The following is a 17,017-nucleotide window of genomic DNA, read 5'->3' on the forward strand; positions in this document are numbered from 1 at the left end:
GATGCCGGTGGTACTGATTACCCGTACATACAGATACCGACGCCGTAAAGCGTAAACACTAAAATGTCTCTAAAACGGTCCCAATCGGTTGATATGCATCTTCCCGCTTCTCTGTTCTTAGAGAACCTACTCCGTACGCAATATTGATTTCATTCGAGATACCTACTCTTTCCTTAGTACGGAGTATATCTATCCACACGACCATAACCAATAGAGATCTGTCTGTCTGAAAAGGGAATAAATCACGAATAAAAAAAATGAACGAAAGAAAAGATAAAACTCTTTAACGGTGGGGGAAGGGAGTCCCCCAAGGCCAACCCACAGCCAGATTGAAGCCCAATCCCATTGTTACCGCGCACTAGGACGAGCCATTATTATTGGTACCTGCCTTAGGGGACCGCCGATAGGTGTACTATCGAAGCCGCCGCTCTCCACCTTGCCATACTTAGAAACACTTTTGCCCGCTCCGGTGGGTAATTTACCGTTTGGTACCACTAGCCGCTCCACCCACCGTATGTACCGGCCGTACGGAGGACACACGGCGTATGCGTATGCGTATAGCGTATACTGCGTAGGGGAAAGGAGTCAGTTCCCTCCAGGGCTACCAGCAGGGTGCTATAAAAGTCGGCTCGGTAGAACCTCAAGGTGTCATCTCGGGACTCACTCGACTCGAATTCTCTCCCCGTCTGCAGCTCGCTGCGCTTGATCAAACCCCATGAGTGACAGTTGTTCCTTCCCCTCCGCAATGCAATCCCGTTTAGAATCCTCCTGCAGGGGCCGCCCGAGCAATCCATACTCAGCGAGGAAGGGCGGTGTTGGCTCACATAGCCTATTGCACTGGCTGCCGGGTGCTACTGCTTGTTATCTCTCGGCGGCCATGATCTCTGCTGTAACAGTCGAGACCGTCAGGAATCGCTTTGTCGGTCCGACTACTCTGTAAGTAGGTAGGTATGTTGGTACGAAGGCGTACGAACCGTATGCAGGATACAGCCCAGGTAATCGTCAAGGTACTGCCCCAGTGCCGGGCGGAGATATCCCAGGTACGGATGACAAGAAGATGACGATGGGCGATGAGGTCAGCGGGTCCTGCAGCCAGGCGGTGTGATTGGGCGTGCAAAATGAAGAATTGAAAAGACCAGCAAATCATGCGCCGAAGGAATGTTTTGGTGGAGAAGTTCGAGGCATACCCGTAACGCTAAATCTTAGTCTCGCTTACGCAGGGCAGACACGATTTCGAGCAGTCCGGAGTCCAGAGTACTGCGTAAAAGCAGGCTGCAATTCCTTTGGAATCACAACAATGACGAACGGTTGGATGATCGTTTCCTACTCGGTCCAGTCGTTTTGATTTTTCATGGAGTAATCAGCATCGAGATCATGACTACGGAGGTGTTCTATCAGAGCAATGGCGAATGTGCGGTGTTCACCAGAACTAGTAATAAGTCGCATGTATCGGCAAATCCATCCCTTCCCAAGGAACAAATCGGAGCGTGAAACCCTCAATCCCATGCGTCCAGCATTCCCGTTCTCGCCCATTTCACGCTTTCCTGACAGCAATTGACAGGTCCAACGCGCATGGACCAGACGGTGCAGAATCCTGCGCCCATCGATGACATCGTAACGGTCAACCCGCCCGAGTGAGTTATTCGTCCGGTGGGGCTTTGTTTTGATCAACTAAATCCTCAGGATCCAAGGTTCAGAACAGTCAGAACCCTCAAGGAGCGGGGGGAGGAAGACACTAGAGAGACAGCTTCAGTCTCAAGAGTCTCAGACGCTTGAATTTTCTAATTTCCTGCGCCAAAACCCGTCGATCCTTCCGTCGGCCATCATATCCCTGGGTCACTGTGTCAGTCTACGTCGGTCTGGACGTTCGTCGAACCCTCGCGAGTGGAGTTGCCCGCCGAGGAATTTTTTTCACCATCGCCCTTAGGCCCTTAGTAATGGTTAATTAAACAGTCAATGTCTGGGCTTTTTCCCCTCTCCGAATGAATAGCGCCTCCACTGTCCAGTCCGGGACTGAATTCCCGCGTCTCTCCTTCGTCAAACCCACCCACGGGTCATTTCCTTCCTTGCAGATTTCATCATATCGGGTGGGTTCTCATTACAGTGTGCATTCCCATTGTACTGTATAGCAACAATGTCAAAGACAAGGGGGACAATGTCCTCTGTAGGAGTAAAGAGGGGGGGAGAAAAGCAAGCCATCATTAAATGAACTGAGATCCCGAAGCCCCCACCCCCGTTTCTAGGAATACCGAAGTCAAGCCAGCCGTCCAGGACCCAGGACTTCCAGCGCCATGGGACAATTTACCCGACTTGTCAGGTCCGAACCACACGTATCTCGCATTGGCGTGTCTCGAGCCCCAGATCTCCATCAGACTAGGAGTACGTACGACAGTTGACTTCCGTAGATGGGCCGGTGGCCCCGACTTTCCGATATTGCCGCCGACGCTGTCATCAACGCCGTAATCACTCTCGTACCCTGTTCTTCCTCGGTTCTCGAGATTAAATGTCTCTCTTTTTTGCATATTCGGTGCAGTGCTCGTACGTACGCAGGTGCAGGAAGGAAGAGACGGGTAGGGTCCAGTCAACGTCGATTCCGGTGAATACGGGAGGGTGCGCTGTTGAGTAACGCGGGCTGATTGAAGTGCCTGGATTCAATCAACACTGACCAAGGGCCATGCGGCGATAATCAGTGGAGCAGTGCGTTCCTGCATCTAATTTACCACATTGGTCCGGCCAGATCTCAATCTCGTGAGGGGATGGTATTACTTGTTCTTATGAAAGTGAAACATTCCCGTCGTGTAGGAGTCAGAGGGGAAAAGGGCATGGGGCATGGGGCATGCTACTGGCGGTTGTCCTTGCATGGCGGAAGCAGGTACCTCAACTCAACTCCTCTCCGGAAGGGATTTCGGCTGCCGTATTTGCATCCTAGCATCAGGTACATGCCTGCTCAGTCACAACGTCGGGCGTCGTTGCTGGGCTCTCTGGCGAGGTCGAGGGAGGGGAAATTGGTCCCAACGTGATGCCGCAGCCGATACGAAGATGCGCATTCTCATCTCCGATACAGAGAGATCCGTTATGCACGTCATCTCCAGGGTAGAGGGCTCCGTAAAACGACGGCGATTGTATTTCCTAGGCACATATTCGTAAGACATGGTAACCTGGATCATCGCCGGTGATAGGCGGTTTAATTTCTTTTGATCAAGTCGATCGAAGCCGGTGGGGTCAGTGTCAGCCGTGGCTGTCGGGTATAGACTTGTAACGTTACTGCCCTGTGTTCGGTATCCGTAAAATAAGCAGGTACATGCCCTATACCACGCCGTATACCCTGGAGACTAACACAGCCGACCAACTTGATTACCGATGCTATAGAGCAAATCCTCTCTAGTTTCGATCGGAATCTGATCGATACGGAGCAGATGGTCCGTGAAGATTGGCTTCGTTGCCCAAGTACTCCGTAGCTCCCAGCGAAATCCCGAGGTCCCAGTCCTGACCCATTGCAATCCTGACCAAAGTACTGTTTCTCCACGATAGCCGCCCCCGTTGCACAAGCAGCGAGGGGGTCGGCCACAGGATCGGTCACTTGGGTGATGATTTGGTATGTGCATCGGGAGTCGGTACATACATCCTGCCTACTCGTACCTATCCATTATTCATTAATGAATCTTACCTCGATACAGGCTCCTGTATGGATATGTGTTCACCGTAGAAGAGTGGGCGACTCGCATGCGCCTACCAATATTACCTGTCATATAACATGCAGCGCGCCGACCAACAGAGTCAAGCAACCCTAGCACCGACTACGGTACAGAGTATTATCCCAACTCCCCCACGACAAGTGGTATTCGGCAAAGATACCACCGACATGGCCAGAGAAAAGCGGGATGACAATGGCTCGACATGACCCTGTCTCGCGACGAACTTCCACCCACACTGGTAGTTCAGGTTACCTGCAGCTGCTGTGGCGCTAGAGTGTCTGGCACGGGGCCTAGAACGGGCAGCGGAGCGTTGTAGGGCACCACGTTTGGTTTGCGTTGGCAATGGCCTCTGAGTAGGACTATGATTTGATCATGGAAGACACCACTTTCTCCGGCTGTGGCTCCAATGGAGTTCTTGGAACTCTAACCGGAATTGTCTCCGGTGGTGACTTAAGGCTTTTGGCTCCTGCTGCTGCTGGCACTTACTCCGAGTAGGGTCTTGGCTTTGGTCTGTGGCTTTGGGTTATTTCGTACATCTCAACGGTTTTTACTTCTTTTCGGTCTTTGTTTCTGCGGTTTCGTTTTTATTTATTTATTTCTCAGATACATACGGGATATGCCCACGGACTTTCTACGGAGTAGTCTAGTTGAATCCTTCCATCCCTCTCTCGCTACATACAAAGACGATAATCCAACTCTGTCCGACTGGGATAAAGAAACGCGAACCGAAAAGAAACTACCGACGGAAGCCTACAGTATACTAACTTCCCTCCGACACAAGGCCAATGAACACCCATTTGACACTTTCTATCTACTACTAACCTACCAGTATTCTTCAACGCCAAGCCAACACCCATTGGATCCGGCCGTCAACAAACGGAAAAATAAGAAAGAAGAACAAAACGCACCGCCAGCCCAAAGATGCCCGAAATTCAGTGCACACCGCGTGTTCGGATATTCTTTGCCATGGCATTCATGTCAGACGGGGTAAGGGAAATAACAGCAACATGACAGAAATCAACGCCAGGACTAATTCCTTGAAAAAGAAAAAGAGAAAAAAAATCATACAAGACGGACTAAATGACACAACCCCAGCCAACTAACTCGAATCAACCAGATCCATCGACAAGTCGTGGGCCTATGCATTAGTCTCCCCCATACAGTACAGAGAATTCATACGAAGTATGCATGCATCCAAGAAGGAGTCATTCTCTCGACCCCGTCCCTATACAGCAGGATTGCCGGATCCAGCAGCCGAGCGTCAGATAGAGGAAAGACAGAATCCCTGTCGGCTGCAGTCCGCCGTATACTCTAGACCACACGGAGGAGAGGTGTAACCAGACGGAGCAGGGGATGGATTATCGGGTCGAGCGTTTCCTGAGACGGTTTGGTTCCTTTTCCAGAACGCGGTATCGGCGACTCACGTGGCGGCTCAGAAGCCTCTTTATTGACCACGAGTCATGGGCGTTGGTGTTGTCATCGTCTCCAGCTCCCCGGCCATCACCGCTGCCTGTTGCAGGGCGAGATGGCGACTCCCGCCGATGCGTCTGTTGCGGGCTGTTCTGCCCGGCGCGATAGTACTGGTTTCGTCCGCGGAGGGCAGTGGTCAATGACTCTGAGCCCATTCTCTCATAGGATGGAGGGCGTGGTCGGAATTCTTTTTTTTTCTTTTTTCTTAACCAAGGAAATCGGAAAAATAGTAATATTTTTTCACTTGGTATTAATTTATGATGTATGTGCCTCCGCTAGGTGGGTTTAATGCTGACGAATAGGTCCAGAATACAATTAGATCAATAATAAATAGATTGATATGGACTTTTTTTTCTCGATTTTTTCCTTTTTTTCGCGAAGGGCTTTAGAGATTCTAGGTGATCGGGATTTGGTCGGCGAACCAGGGTATCGTCGGGCGAATAACTAATCCCAGTCGGTTGAAAACGGAAGACAGGTGGTGGGGGGATCTTGCTCGGATGTCCAGCGGAGGCGATGAGACAAGGAGCCAGGATTATAGGCAGGTAAGTCGACTGTCGAGGTCGGAACGAGGAACCGGTATAGACTATAGTGGCAGCGGAGGGTGTATGGTGGAAGACTTGTAAGGTCGGTGGGTTTTTTTTTTCCCCCTTTGACTACGTGTACTGTTTTAGCTACTCCGTATGACTTTCTATTATTATTTATCGTTGTTGACTTCGGTCTGACTTGCTTGACTACGGGCGTTCCATGGTCCATCTCGGGGCTTCGGAGGGGCTGTGAAAGACTGAAAGGTTCCAGAAAACTGACTCGGCCCAATCATCGAGTCCCCTCGTTTTCGGGTCAGGTCCCGTGAGCGGCACGTGTCGAGTCCCGTGACTGAGTCAGTCTGGGTTCAACACAATTAATATTCACTGCGGTTGTGGACTGAGATGTTTATAAAAGACGGTGGGAGTATATGCCAGTCTCATAGATGATGGTGGTTGGTGGTTAGCAGTCCCGTCGTAGCAGAAAGTGCCGTAGAGCGCATACGGCGTCAACAGCACATGACGTCGGAGAAACATTGTCAAATCGATGACAATGAGTTTAATATGACCTAAGAATGCAGGGAAACCCCTCACTGTGCCGAAGCATCCTGAAGTCACGCGAATTCCTCCTGCCTCACCGCATGGGATCTGATAAGGCGATCAACACACCGCCAGATCGCGGGACTAGCGAGAACGGGGCAAGAGATCACAAGAGTTCAGGCAGGAATGAGTCAATGAATTCTGGTAGACCAGGTCAGAGTAGTCCCTCATAGCAGTCCCTAGTAGATGCCCACATTGATCAATTCACGTCCCTCCTCTACCATGTACAAGAACTACCCCCAGTAGATCGTCAAACCGCGCATTGAGATTCAGACCCTACATTCCTCCTCCGTAGTAGACAGGGAAGAAGCACCGTAGATCCCACCCGTCCTTCATCACACTTTCATCAACGAAGATCTCTCGTTCGAGAGAATTCCAATCACATCCACCATCAACCGTGATTGGGCTGGATCCATCACAAAATGCCCCCTTCAGACCCAAACGAAACCCCGCATCTTTGCCCTTCGTGCAGGGATGTCGACGGATTTGCTCCCGTTGCTACCTGATCCGTTCAGGGACGGCATATCCGTATGCACGTTGACTAAACCCCGGGGAATTTCCAATTGTTCGTTCGTATCCCAGGAGGGGGGGTCATTTAAGCCCGCGACGTCCCATCCCTACGGAGTACACCCAGGGACTTTCTTAACTGTACCACTCTACCGTGCTACTATGAAGTTCGCTATTTGAACGAAGCTAAATATATCGATGGTTTGAGTTTCCTCGACTCGCTATCCTCTCCTCTCCTCTCCTCACACCCTAATCTCAACAAACCATCAATCAAAGACATAATGGCCGCTCTCTGGCTCTTCGTCGCCTTCGGCTACCTCCTCTTATACGCCTTCGCCTCGCTGCAGCCCCTTCAGCCCGTCATCATCCCCCTCGGGCTCATTGCAAACTGAAACCGCCCTCACACACGCCGGATTGGCTTCTGGCTTCTGGCGTCGGAGGATATCATAAAACGAGACAAACACAAATGCTATTCTTGGATCGAAGAGAAGGTTTCTTTAAACTTGTTTGCGCAGTCGGCCTCGAACCCAACTTACGATGCTGTTTCGGATGGAGGGCTGATCGTCTGACGTGATGGGCTCTTTTCGAGATGAGTTCGCGAGCTTACTATACCGCCCGACCCAGCTGATGTGGTGGGCGGATGAGATGATGCGGCTGAAGATGGTTATTTGCTGTCGTGGTTGGGGGGTTGGTTGTTGACTGCCGGCGCTTTTTGGGCTGCTGCGGTGGTGTATACTGTACATGGGTGATGGCCGGCCTGTGTCTGAGTTTGTGGAGGCATTTGGCCATCGCTGCTTTCGAAATGATGGGTGGATTGACATTGGGTTGTGTCATTCATCGCCCGGGGAATGTGTATAGGGTCATTCAAGGCAAGGGGAAGATGACGATTTTGGATGTGTTCAGGCGCAGGTCTTGACTGGGTTTATGGTTTACGGGTTTACAAAAGTTCTAACGACTGATGATTGATGACATGATGATTTTTATGTTTGATATGAAATGGCGCAGATGGTATCGAGTATTTAGACGGAGTACATGAATATACCATGAATGACGAGTTACATTTTTGTCCATAAATCATTGGCTTGAAGATAGTGGCATTTCAGACATTCCTTGATGACCTTTTTTTCCTTCCCTAGGTCGCTATTCTTTCTTCTCCCTGCGGTAGTGCATTCCGCCCGGTTGACTAGATCCCTAAGCCAACTTTCGCCCTGCCGTCCATCTCGGTCGATGATGAAAATGACCTCATCGGAATGTTTGGTCGACGATCAATCTTCGATAGCCAACTGAATGACAATGGTTTATGATGTAACCGAGTAGATCATCGAGAGGGCTAAGACGCTGGCGCTAACCATCATCGCGTGAATCTGTACTGGCGTTGCGGCCGATGCATAATCTTCCTTCGTGAGTCTCTTGATTTATGTCAAGACCCAGATGCCTTATGTTAACAAAAGCCCTCGGTGCGGGTATATTTTTGGTACTCAAACGCCGGTTCCCCTCTACCTAATTCGTGGCAACCAAGGCCTGAAGTTCGCAATCGTAAAGACATCCAATTAAAACCAGATCTTGATGAGCTCCTCACTAACAGCACTGGGAGTGAGAACGCCACTGTCGGTAATCAATGCAGAGATCAGATGAGGCGGTGTGTAGTCGACCACCTCGGAGCTGTGCGCCAGCTGTTGCTTGTCGCCGTCCGTAATGTCCTCTTCGGTCTTGAAGTCGATCACGTGTTGCTCGATAGGCAGATCGTACTGTCCCAGCGGATAGAGTCGGACAAACTTGTGGCTCTCCGCCACAACGTAGAAAGGCTTCCCCATGGCCTTGGCCAGGAGACCGATCTGATACGTTCCCATACGCGACACGATGCCGCCGTTCTCGACCACACCCTCCGCACCCACAATGACGGTGTCGGTCTTCCCTAGAGCATACGCGACGGCAGACTCCGGGATCGTAGAGACAGGGACGCCCTTTTCCCGCAGCGCACGCACCGTCTCCATGCCCTCGGGTTCCGCAGAATCAGAGAGCACGTAGATCACGCGGAACCGGACAGCCGACGGTCCGCCCTTCTCATCAGCAGCCTGCTGCAGCAGCGACGCGACGACTCGCGATCCACCATTCGTCAACACGGTGCTTCCGTCGCGCACAAAGCCCCGTCCAAACCCGGCGATCTTGTCTCGGCTCTCTTTCGCACGTCGGATGAACAGCCGCCCGTTCGAGAGTAGATGGGCTCGAATGGCATTGAAGTCGCCCGCGGGTCCGAGCTGACCGGGTCTTTGTAAGGTGGTAATGAGGTATCGTTGGAACAGATCGGTTCCGGCAGAAAGACCAATGGGGTTGGGGATCGACTTCTTCAGGTGCGCGGTGGACTTTTCCAGCAGATCGAGGGTCTCCGATATCGTAGACGAGGGCGAATGTGTGAGAAGTAGAACCAACGCTTCGATGGCAGCGATGGGCATCGTCAGGTCCGGGTCCGAGCGAAGCAAGTCATTGTAGGTTGCAACAATGCTGTTGAATGGGATTAGCAGGCATGGTATGAGGTGAGGGATCATCGCAAAGGAACGCACTCAAAAGGCTTGTTAGCCGGCGTCGAGCTGGAGTCGGCGGCTGCCATTGTGAATTCTAGCTGGCCAGGAAGCTCTTTATGGGAACAAGGGACCTTTCGTTGCGTAGACGCAAAGCTATATCGCAGTCACTCACGCCGCGAAAGAGTCATCGAAAAGAGACCGTGGAAGTGGGTGTTTGCGCAGTTTGCATCTGCCCCTCCCGACCGCGCTAATCCGCTTCCGGTTGCCATGCAGAGGCCTTGCGGTAAACAATCATCATAACATTCAGTCGGTCCAGCTGCCCCCTCACCATTACGAGCTTCCACGCCCTTCTCCTTGGCTTCCTCATCGCAAAGAAATTTCGATTTAGCTGTCGCGATAAGCGTTTCACACCAGAATGGCGTACAGCCATCGAATGAGCCAGCAATTCCATGGCTCCCAGCAGCATCACAACAGGGGCGGTCGGAAGAAGGAGGATGATAATGATGCTCTAATGCGCCTGGTGGGTTGACCTTCTATGCGCGCATTTACTCAGACCGTGCTAACTATTAGAATAGCCTGACAAGGAAATCGCAGGATGTATCAATGATATCGGCATCCCTTTCACCTCGGCGGACCTGATCAAGCCCAACCCGCAACAGATTCAAATGGTCTTCGAATGGTTTGCAGAACTCCTGATGAATGTCACCCGCGACACGGTGGAGCCTGGGATGCGCGTGGCAGCGGACGATATTGGAGGGGATTATCCAGACATCGTGCCTAACGACACGCGCAATCTGATGGGTTTTTTTATGAGTTTGCGGCGGTTGATGATGGAGGTATGTATTTTTGAAGTTGGATGTCGCCTCACTTTGAAGCTTTACTAACTCGGGATCTGTATAGTGTGGAGTAAACGACTTTACTTTTACCGACATGACAAAACCTACGCACGATCGACTGATCAAGATCTTTTCGTACCTCATCAATTTCGTCAGATTCCGCGAATCCCAAACCCCCATCATCGACGAGCACTTTAATAAAACCGAGAAAACAAAGGCGCGCATCGATACCCTCTATGGAGAGAACCAAGAAATGGAAGGACGTCTGGACGAGATGCGGCGCAGCCTGAAAGCCAACGAAGCACAAGTGAAGGAAAAGATTCGAAGAAACGACGAGCTCAAGGCGCGACTGCTCGAATTAAGGCGCAATCAAGAACGGGTGTCCGACACTCTCGAACGGGCCAAGACAGAGAGGAGTAGACGGCAAGCAAGCTTAGAGGAAAAGACGGAGAAGGTCGTGCGTACCCGGCAGGAGGTTGAAAAGCTGCGTCCTTACGTGATGGAAAGTCCCGGTACGCTTCAGGCCGCTTTGACCGATCTTTCGGAGAATTTGCTGCGTGAGAAGGCCCAAATCGATGCGATGGAGAAGAGAGCGAGAGCGCTACAAACCTCGTCGGACACGTTTACGGTTGTGAGCAATGATGTGCAGGCCTGCATCAAACTTCTCGAAGACATATCCGTGGAGCTACAAAAGGAAGAGGAGGAGGAATCGCGAGCATCCCGGAACAAGGAAGCGATTTCGGACCGAGGAAACAATGTGAGAGAGGTGGAGCAAACAGAGAAGCTACTTCAGCGACAGCTTGCGCGATGGAATGAAAGGATCGACACGCTCCGGAAGAATGCTCAAGAAAAGGCAGATGTGGCGCAAGCCCGTATGGAAGAGCTACGAAATGTCCAGAAGCAGCTTCGTGAAGAGCGGGCAGAAAAGCAGCGGGATATGGAGAGAAGGAGAATCAAGATCGAGCAGATCGAGAAGAAGGTACGCTGATCCTCGCTCCTTCCAGCTGATTATACGTGACTAACCTCTATCTAGATGGCCGATCTCAAGGAGAACATCGAGAGTGAAATCCAGAGCGCCCACGATGAATATCTGAAGCTGGAATCGCACATAAAGCTTTACATCACCGACATGGAGAAATGTCTATGAGTCATGGAATTTTGTTGATACATGCAGTTCAGGAGTTTACGGTTGGCTCTGGGATACCCCGGTGATTGAGGCTCATATGACAGAGTTCTTTTGTTATTTTATTTTCATAGTCATAAGAAATATTTACACCTCCGGGTTATTTGTAGTCGAGATTCTCGGATCGCTGAATACAAACCACCGCTGTGCTATTCGCTTCACAGGAACGCTCTGCCCGCCCCATGTACTTTCGTCCCTCCCTGTTCGTACTGAACTGTTGAGCAACGGCACATGAGCATTCCACAATGCCTCGCCGCTATCTTCAGGACGTGCAACATCTTGGCATTCGCAGATTACAAGGTCCACTGCCTCGCGCGAAGAAGTCTCGACCGCGGCGGCAAGCGTTCTGGACAGTCCCTGCGCAGCAAATTCAGAGGTTGAAAGATGTAGAGCCAACGGGTCAAGAATCGCCATTAACGGCCGGCACAGCTGTTGGTCCTCAGGAGCATTTGTCTCTTGCTCAGCAGCGTTGTTGAATTGCAGTACAGATAGGTAAGCTCGAAGATGCTCCAGGGTCGGACAAAAGGCCACTTGGGTTCGCGATGACTTGGAGAGCAGGCCAAGAGTTTTGGTCACCAATTGACGGCTATTGGCGGACTCATTTGACTGCGTGTATACAGTGGCAAGCAGTCGTCGGAGAAACTCATCTCTTTTCGAGCAGATTATCAGGAGAATGGTGCTCGCATTATTGTCGAGAATGTACTGTAGAAAACTCGACACATGGTTCTCCAGATATATTTGCGGGACCCTGACAGCACCCATGACCGCAGATAATTTGCAGCGAATCACAAATCCATGAACAGTAAATTAAGACAGATGGCCATGTTTGCTTAACATCCATCAACCCATTGAGGTCCGGACCAATATAAACCGGGTGGGCGGTGGATGTTGAGGGAGAGAGTCGACTGCGGGGAGGCTCGTCAGGCACTCGGCCATATCGCGTCACCTGCCCGCCATCCGCCAAGCTCCCTTCTTCCTGACTTCAGGAAATCTTGCCCCCCTTCCTCAGCTCGAATTCGTGCGCGTGCCCCTCCAAGGGCCTTCGGGGTAAAATGGAGACCATATCTCGGATTTCCTCGATGCTGGAAACAGGTAAAGTGACCATGGACCACCCTCGATCGGGCCCTTTCTGTGATCGTGTTCGGCCGGCTGACGATGTGTGAACAGCTCGAGAACTCACCCTCGAAGCGGCGCAGTCGGCAGCCAACAGTCGAGGGCCGGGTATAGGACAGTCGTCCCGAAATCTAAGTGCATCTCACATCAAGAAACTCCTCGATAGTCGCAGTGACAGGGAGGTTTTGGATGGTATGCGGAGGGTCATCACGGTAAGAACCCGCTAGCCCGGTCGACTGGGATAATTGCGCGTTCTAACAAATCCCTCAATTTCTGCTCTAGTTGATGTACCGCTCCGAGCCTTCCGTTCCCTTCTTTTCCGCCGTCGTTAAAAACGTGGCAAATGCAAGCTTTGAGGTCAAGAAGCTGGTCTACATCTATCTGGTTCACCATGCCGAGACGGAGCCCGACCTTGCGCTGTTGTCCATCAACACAATTCAGAAGTCGCTCACGGACCAAAACCCTCAGGTTCGCGCAATGGCACTTCGTACAATGTCTGGAATCCGCGTGCCTGTCATCAGCCAAATCGTTTCCCTTGCGATCAAAAGAGGTTGTGGTGACATGAGTCCGCATGTGCGCAAAGCGGCGGCCTTGGCTATTCCCAAATGCTACCGTCTGGACCCAAGCACCCTGCCGCAGCTGATTGGTTATGTCTCTACTCTACTGGGTGACAGCCAATACTTCGTGGCTGGCCCTGCTGTCGCTGCGTTCCTGGAAGTGTGCCCAGATAGAATCGACCTCGTTCACCCGCACTACCGCAGCCTGGTCAAAAAACTAGTGGACATGGACGAATGGAGCCAAATAGCGACTTTGCGTCTTCTGACATTCTATGCCCGCAGGTGTTTTCCTCAGAAGACCCAGAAGGGCAAAAAGGCAGTGTCAAAAGGGTTCTATGATGATGAGAACACCACCGAAGGCGAAGAATATGAGATTCCGTACATAGACCCGGACCTGGAGCTTTTATTCCGAGCATGCAAGTTACTCTTGCACAATCGCAACTCTGCGGTTGTCGTGAGTGTCGTGAGTTGCTTCCTCTATCTCGCTCCCCTGGATTACCTCTCCGCCACTGTTGGGCCACTGGTTGCCCTGCTTCGAAGCCCTCAGGATATCCAGCATATCGCATTGTACAACATTGTCGCCGTTGCTTTGCGCCAGCCGAAACCTTTCACAAGATATATTGCGCACTTTTTGGTTCGCGCCACTGATCCACTCCACATCTGGCGCCTGAAACTAGAGATACTCACAATTCTCTTCCCACACTGCGGATTACACCTCAAGGGAGTCATAGTTAGCGAGCTGCAGCACTTTTCCCAGGGCCCGGACCCGGCCCTTGTGCGTGAGAGCCTTCGCGCTATTGGGCGCTGTGCCCAAAGCGACCCTAGCACGGCGGAGCATTGTTTGAAAATCCTCCTTACTCAGATTACGAGCCTCGATGACAATCTGGTATCTGAATCGTTGACCGTGATTAGACATCTAATCCAGCAAGACCCAGCTTCACACGAGCAAACCGTCATTCAGCTGGTCAAGCATCTCGGCCTGACTAACAACCCGGACGCAAGAGCGACAATTGTGTGGCTGGTGGGAGAATTCGCCGGGGCTGAACCGGAGAAAAACATTGCACCGGATGTGCTACGAATTTTGGTGAAAGACTTTGCCAACGAAGAGGAAGCCGTGAAGCAGCAGCTCGTTCTCTTAGGTGCCAAAGTGTATCTGCACCACCTTCTACGCAACCCTCCCAAAGAGGAACCTCAGCCAGAACCCAAGGCTCAGCCACAGCCTCAACCGGAGTATCCCAACGAATGGAATGATAAGCCAGACGAAGGGGAGGGTGAACAGAACCAAGAGATTCAAGGATTTGAAGGAAGCAGCCCCGAGCAACAGCCCGAGCCGGAAGATCAAATCACTCTCCTTTGGCGATACATTCTTCTGCTTGCCAGATACGACACTTCCTACGACCTGCGGGACCGGGCGCGGCTATACAAAGCACTCCTCGGCTCGCCATCCTCGACCCAACTAGCTAATCTGCTCCTTCTTGCTCCGAAGCCGGTCCCTCACGTCCCGAGTCCCTCTGAAACCCGCAAAGATCTACTGATCGGCTCCTCTACACTGGTCATCGGGCCGGATGCCGGCATCCATGGTCTGAAGGGCTATGAGAACATCCCAGATTGGGTACAGGCGGGACAAGAACCTGACGCCAGCCTCCGCGCGGTGGACGTGAGACCGGATACGGCGGAACGAGCGTCTATGACTGCAGGCGAACGCCTCGATAAGGCCCTCAAAGAGCATCAAAGCAATGCTGCAAAGTCAAGCAGGGGGCCGAACGGCCGCGTACAGGCTGGCGCATCAGCACCCTCTAAGAACAAGACTCTTGATCAGTGGTTAGAGGATGAAGAAAGCGAAACAGAAACTGAGGAAGAAACCGAAGAGGAAACAGATTCGGAGGAAGAGGTTACGGACTCTGAAGAAGAGACCGAGGAAGAAACGGACGAAGAGGAGACCGACTCGGACGATGGGGAGGAGGGCCGACAACTCCTGACCCAGCGAGGTGATACCCGGATTCAGGGCTCCTCGAGGGACGTTGCTTAAAGTCCACACGCGTATAATCGATATTAGAGCACAAAAGCCCGATAGAAATTGATCTGTCTTGAAACCCAAGCTGGCAGTAGTACTTCTAGATGAAATGGCGGTCTGGCGCGGCAGAACAGGACCTCCGCGGCCCAAAGAAGAGATACTCAGCGGTCTCAATCCTGGGATGGCATTCTTCGTTTTTAATCTTCTTCTTCCCATGGATCGACAGCGAACATTTGCCCATCAATAGCGTCTGACCATTGAGGAATTCCCTGTCTTCACTGACCAGTGTTCACCGTATCATCTACTAGCCGTCTAGTAGTTTGGCCTCGTGCTGCACGGGTTCCGCCCGCGTTGCCCACTCTGCTTTCTCCGTCGTGGTTTTGTCGGTCATGATGCGAATTACTGCAGGAACTCCTCAGACAGACATATCCCTTTTCGAGCCGACCCGCATAAATCTCGCCTTCTATCATCCCCTGCGTGTTTATTGATTGATTCCTGAAGGGGCGTGCACACATTGTCAGCGACACCCGCGCCCTATTTTTCTCCAGCCTTACCCGTGTACAATTATACTCGAATTTCTGGCGGTGTTCTGTACTAGATCGGATTCCTTTTTTCATAATGCCTGGGCTACCAGGTAGGTTTTGCTCCCCGGAACTCCTGCGTCGGAGTCGGTCGTGTCATCCGTGGACAAGGGGGCTGACGCTACCGCAGCTAGTATCGACCTGGACGAGTGTATCGAGCGGCTCTATAGGAAAGAGCTGCTGGCAGACTCGGTGATTGAGGCAATATGTGCCAAAGCGAAGGAATTGTTAATGAAGGAGAGTAATGTGGTTCACATTGCCGCGCCGGTCACGGTGGTCGGAGACATCCACGGGCAGTTCTTCGATATGATCGAAATCTTTAAGATCGGGGGGTTCTGCCCGAACACGAATTACTTGTTTCTAGGTACGTTTGGGCGTGTTTGACTCCGGCATATCACGCCGAATGGGTTATGCTAACGGTTCCCATCGCGCAGGCGACTACGTCGATCGCGGCCTCTTCAGCGTCGAAACCATCTCCCTCCTCGTCTGCCTCAAGCTGCGATACCCGCACCGCGTGCACCTCATCCGCGGAAACCACGAGTCCCGCGGCGTCACGCAGTCCTACGGCTTCTACACCGAATGTGCCCGCAAGTACGGCAACGCCAACGTCTGGCACTACTTCACCGACATGTTCGACTTCCTGACGCTCAGCGTCGTCATCAACGACCAGATCTTCTGCGTCCACGGCGGCCTCTCCCCCTCCATCCACTCCATCGACCAGATCAAAATCATCGACCGCTTCCGCGAAATCCCGCACGAAGGCCCCATGGCCGATCTCGTCTGGTCCGACCCGGACACCGAACGAGACGAGTTCTCCCTCTCCCCGCGCGGCGCCGGATACACCTTCGGCGCCCAGGTCGTGCGCAAGTTCCTCGAGGTCAACAGCATGTCGCATATCCTGCGCGCCCATCAGCTTTGTCAGGAGGGGTACCAGGTCCTGTACGATGATCGACTGAGTACCGTCTGGAGTGCGCCCAATTACTGCTACCGGTGTGGTAACCTCGCCAGTGTCTTGGAAGTGAGCGATACCGGTGAGCGATACTTTAATATCTTCGACGCCGCGCCGGAGAACGATATCCATCGTGGAGAGCAGCAGCAGGCCCAGCAGAACAAGGACGGTCAAGGCCCTGTGATCGATTACTTTTTGTGATACCCTTTTTTTTCTTTCTTATATTTTATTTCTTGCATCCTTGTGCTTTTTTTCTTTTCTTCGACTTTTTATTTCACCATTTAGGCTTGCGCACGTTTGGAGTTTGGCAAATGTAAAGAAAGCATTTATAGATGGCATTGAGATGGGATGTTAAAGAGGGGACAGACATCGATCTCACTGATGACAGGGGACCCTTTATACCAAGCATGAACGAGACCCGATGCCTCCCATATAGTCTTATGCATGAACTACAGACATTTGAGATGAC

The 17,017-nt window shown here is 51.9% G+C and overlaps 7 protein-coding genes across 7 annotated transcripts; 5 read left to right on the top strand and 2 right to left on the bottom strand.

Moving 5' to 3' along the window:
* Positions 1-427: 427 nt before the first annotated feature.
* Positions 428-1,100, top strand: P170DRAFT_438924 (uncharacterized protein). The gene is made up of 2 exons (XM_024849718.1): positions 428-567; positions 665-1,100. Exon 2 carries the CDS (start codon positions 746-748, stop codon positions 938-940), a length of 195 nt encoding a protein of 64 aa, XP_024702527.1. The 5' UTR covers positions 428-567; positions 665-745; the 3' UTR covers positions 941-1,100.
* A 1,534-nt stretch (positions 1,101-2,634) lies between these two features.
* Positions 2,635-3,244, top strand: P170DRAFT_236903 (uncharacterized protein). Its single transcript, XM_024842926.1, has one exon. It carries the CDS (start codon positions 2,830-2,832, stop codon positions 3,145-3,147), a length of 318 nt encoding a protein of 105 aa, XP_024702528.1. The 5' UTR covers positions 2,635-2,829; the 3' UTR covers positions 3,148-3,244.
* A 5,099-nt stretch (positions 3,245-8,343) lies between these two features.
* Positions 8,344-9,401, bottom strand: P170DRAFT_448879 (translation initiation factor eIF2B subunit alpha; the record flags this gene model as incomplete). The annotated part of the gene is made up of 2 exons (XM_024851001.1): positions 8,344-9,295; positions 9,355-9,401. 2 exons carry the CDS (start codon positions 9,399-9,401, stop codon positions 8,344-8,346), a joined length of 999 nt encoding a protein of 332 aa, XP_024702529.1.
* A 227-nt stretch (positions 9,402-9,628) lies between these two features.
* Positions 9,629-11,429, top strand: nuf2 (kinetochore-associated Ndc80 complex subunit NUF2). The gene is made up of 4 exons (XM_024854931.1): positions 9,629-9,835; positions 9,891-10,151; positions 10,216-11,130; positions 11,185-11,429. Exons 1-4 carry the CDS (start codon positions 9,731-9,733, stop codon positions 11,296-11,298), a joined length of 1,395 nt encoding a protein of 464 aa, XP_024702530.1. The 5' UTR covers positions 9,629-9,730; the 3' UTR covers positions 11,299-11,429.
* On the bottom strand, positions 11,410-12,219 carry P170DRAFT_438930 (uncharacterized protein). Its single transcript, XM_024849719.1, has one exon. The coding sequence runs from the start codon at positions 12,094-12,096 to the stop codon at positions 11,422-11,424; it is 675 nt and encodes a 224-aa protein (XP_024702531.1). The 5' UTR covers positions 12,097-12,219; the 3' UTR covers positions 11,410-11,421.
* A 92-nt stretch (positions 12,220-12,311) lies between these two features.
* Positions 12,312-15,094, top strand: P170DRAFT_466536 (AP-3 complex subunit beta). Its single transcript, XM_024852424.1, has 3 exons — positions 12,312-12,426; positions 12,502-12,659; positions 12,730-15,094. Exons 1-3 carry the CDS (start codon positions 12,387-12,389, stop codon positions 15,031-15,033), a joined length of 2,502 nt encoding a protein of 833 aa, XP_024702532.1. The 5' UTR covers positions 12,312-12,386; the 3' UTR covers positions 15,034-15,094.
* A 67-nt stretch (positions 15,095-15,161) lies between these two features.
* Positions 15,162-16,977, top strand: P170DRAFT_237005 (serine/threonine-protein phosphatase). Its single transcript, XM_024842927.1, has 3 exons — positions 15,162-15,652; positions 15,730-15,963; positions 16,034-16,977. Exons 1-3 carry the CDS (start codon positions 15,637-15,639, stop codon positions 16,747-16,749), a joined length of 966 nt encoding a protein of 321 aa, XP_024702533.1. The 5' UTR covers positions 15,162-15,636; the 3' UTR covers positions 16,750-16,977.
* The last annotated feature ends 40 nt before the right edge of the window (positions 16,978-17,017 follow it).

The sequence above is a fragment of the Aspergillus steynii genome (genome assembly GCF_002849105.1).
Source record: "Aspergillus steynii IBT 23096 chromosome Unknown P170scaffold_6, whole genome shotgun sequence".
Taxonomy (NCBI): Eukaryota; Fungi; Ascomycota; class Eurotiomycetes; order Eurotiales; family Aspergillaceae; genus Aspergillus; species Aspergillus steynii.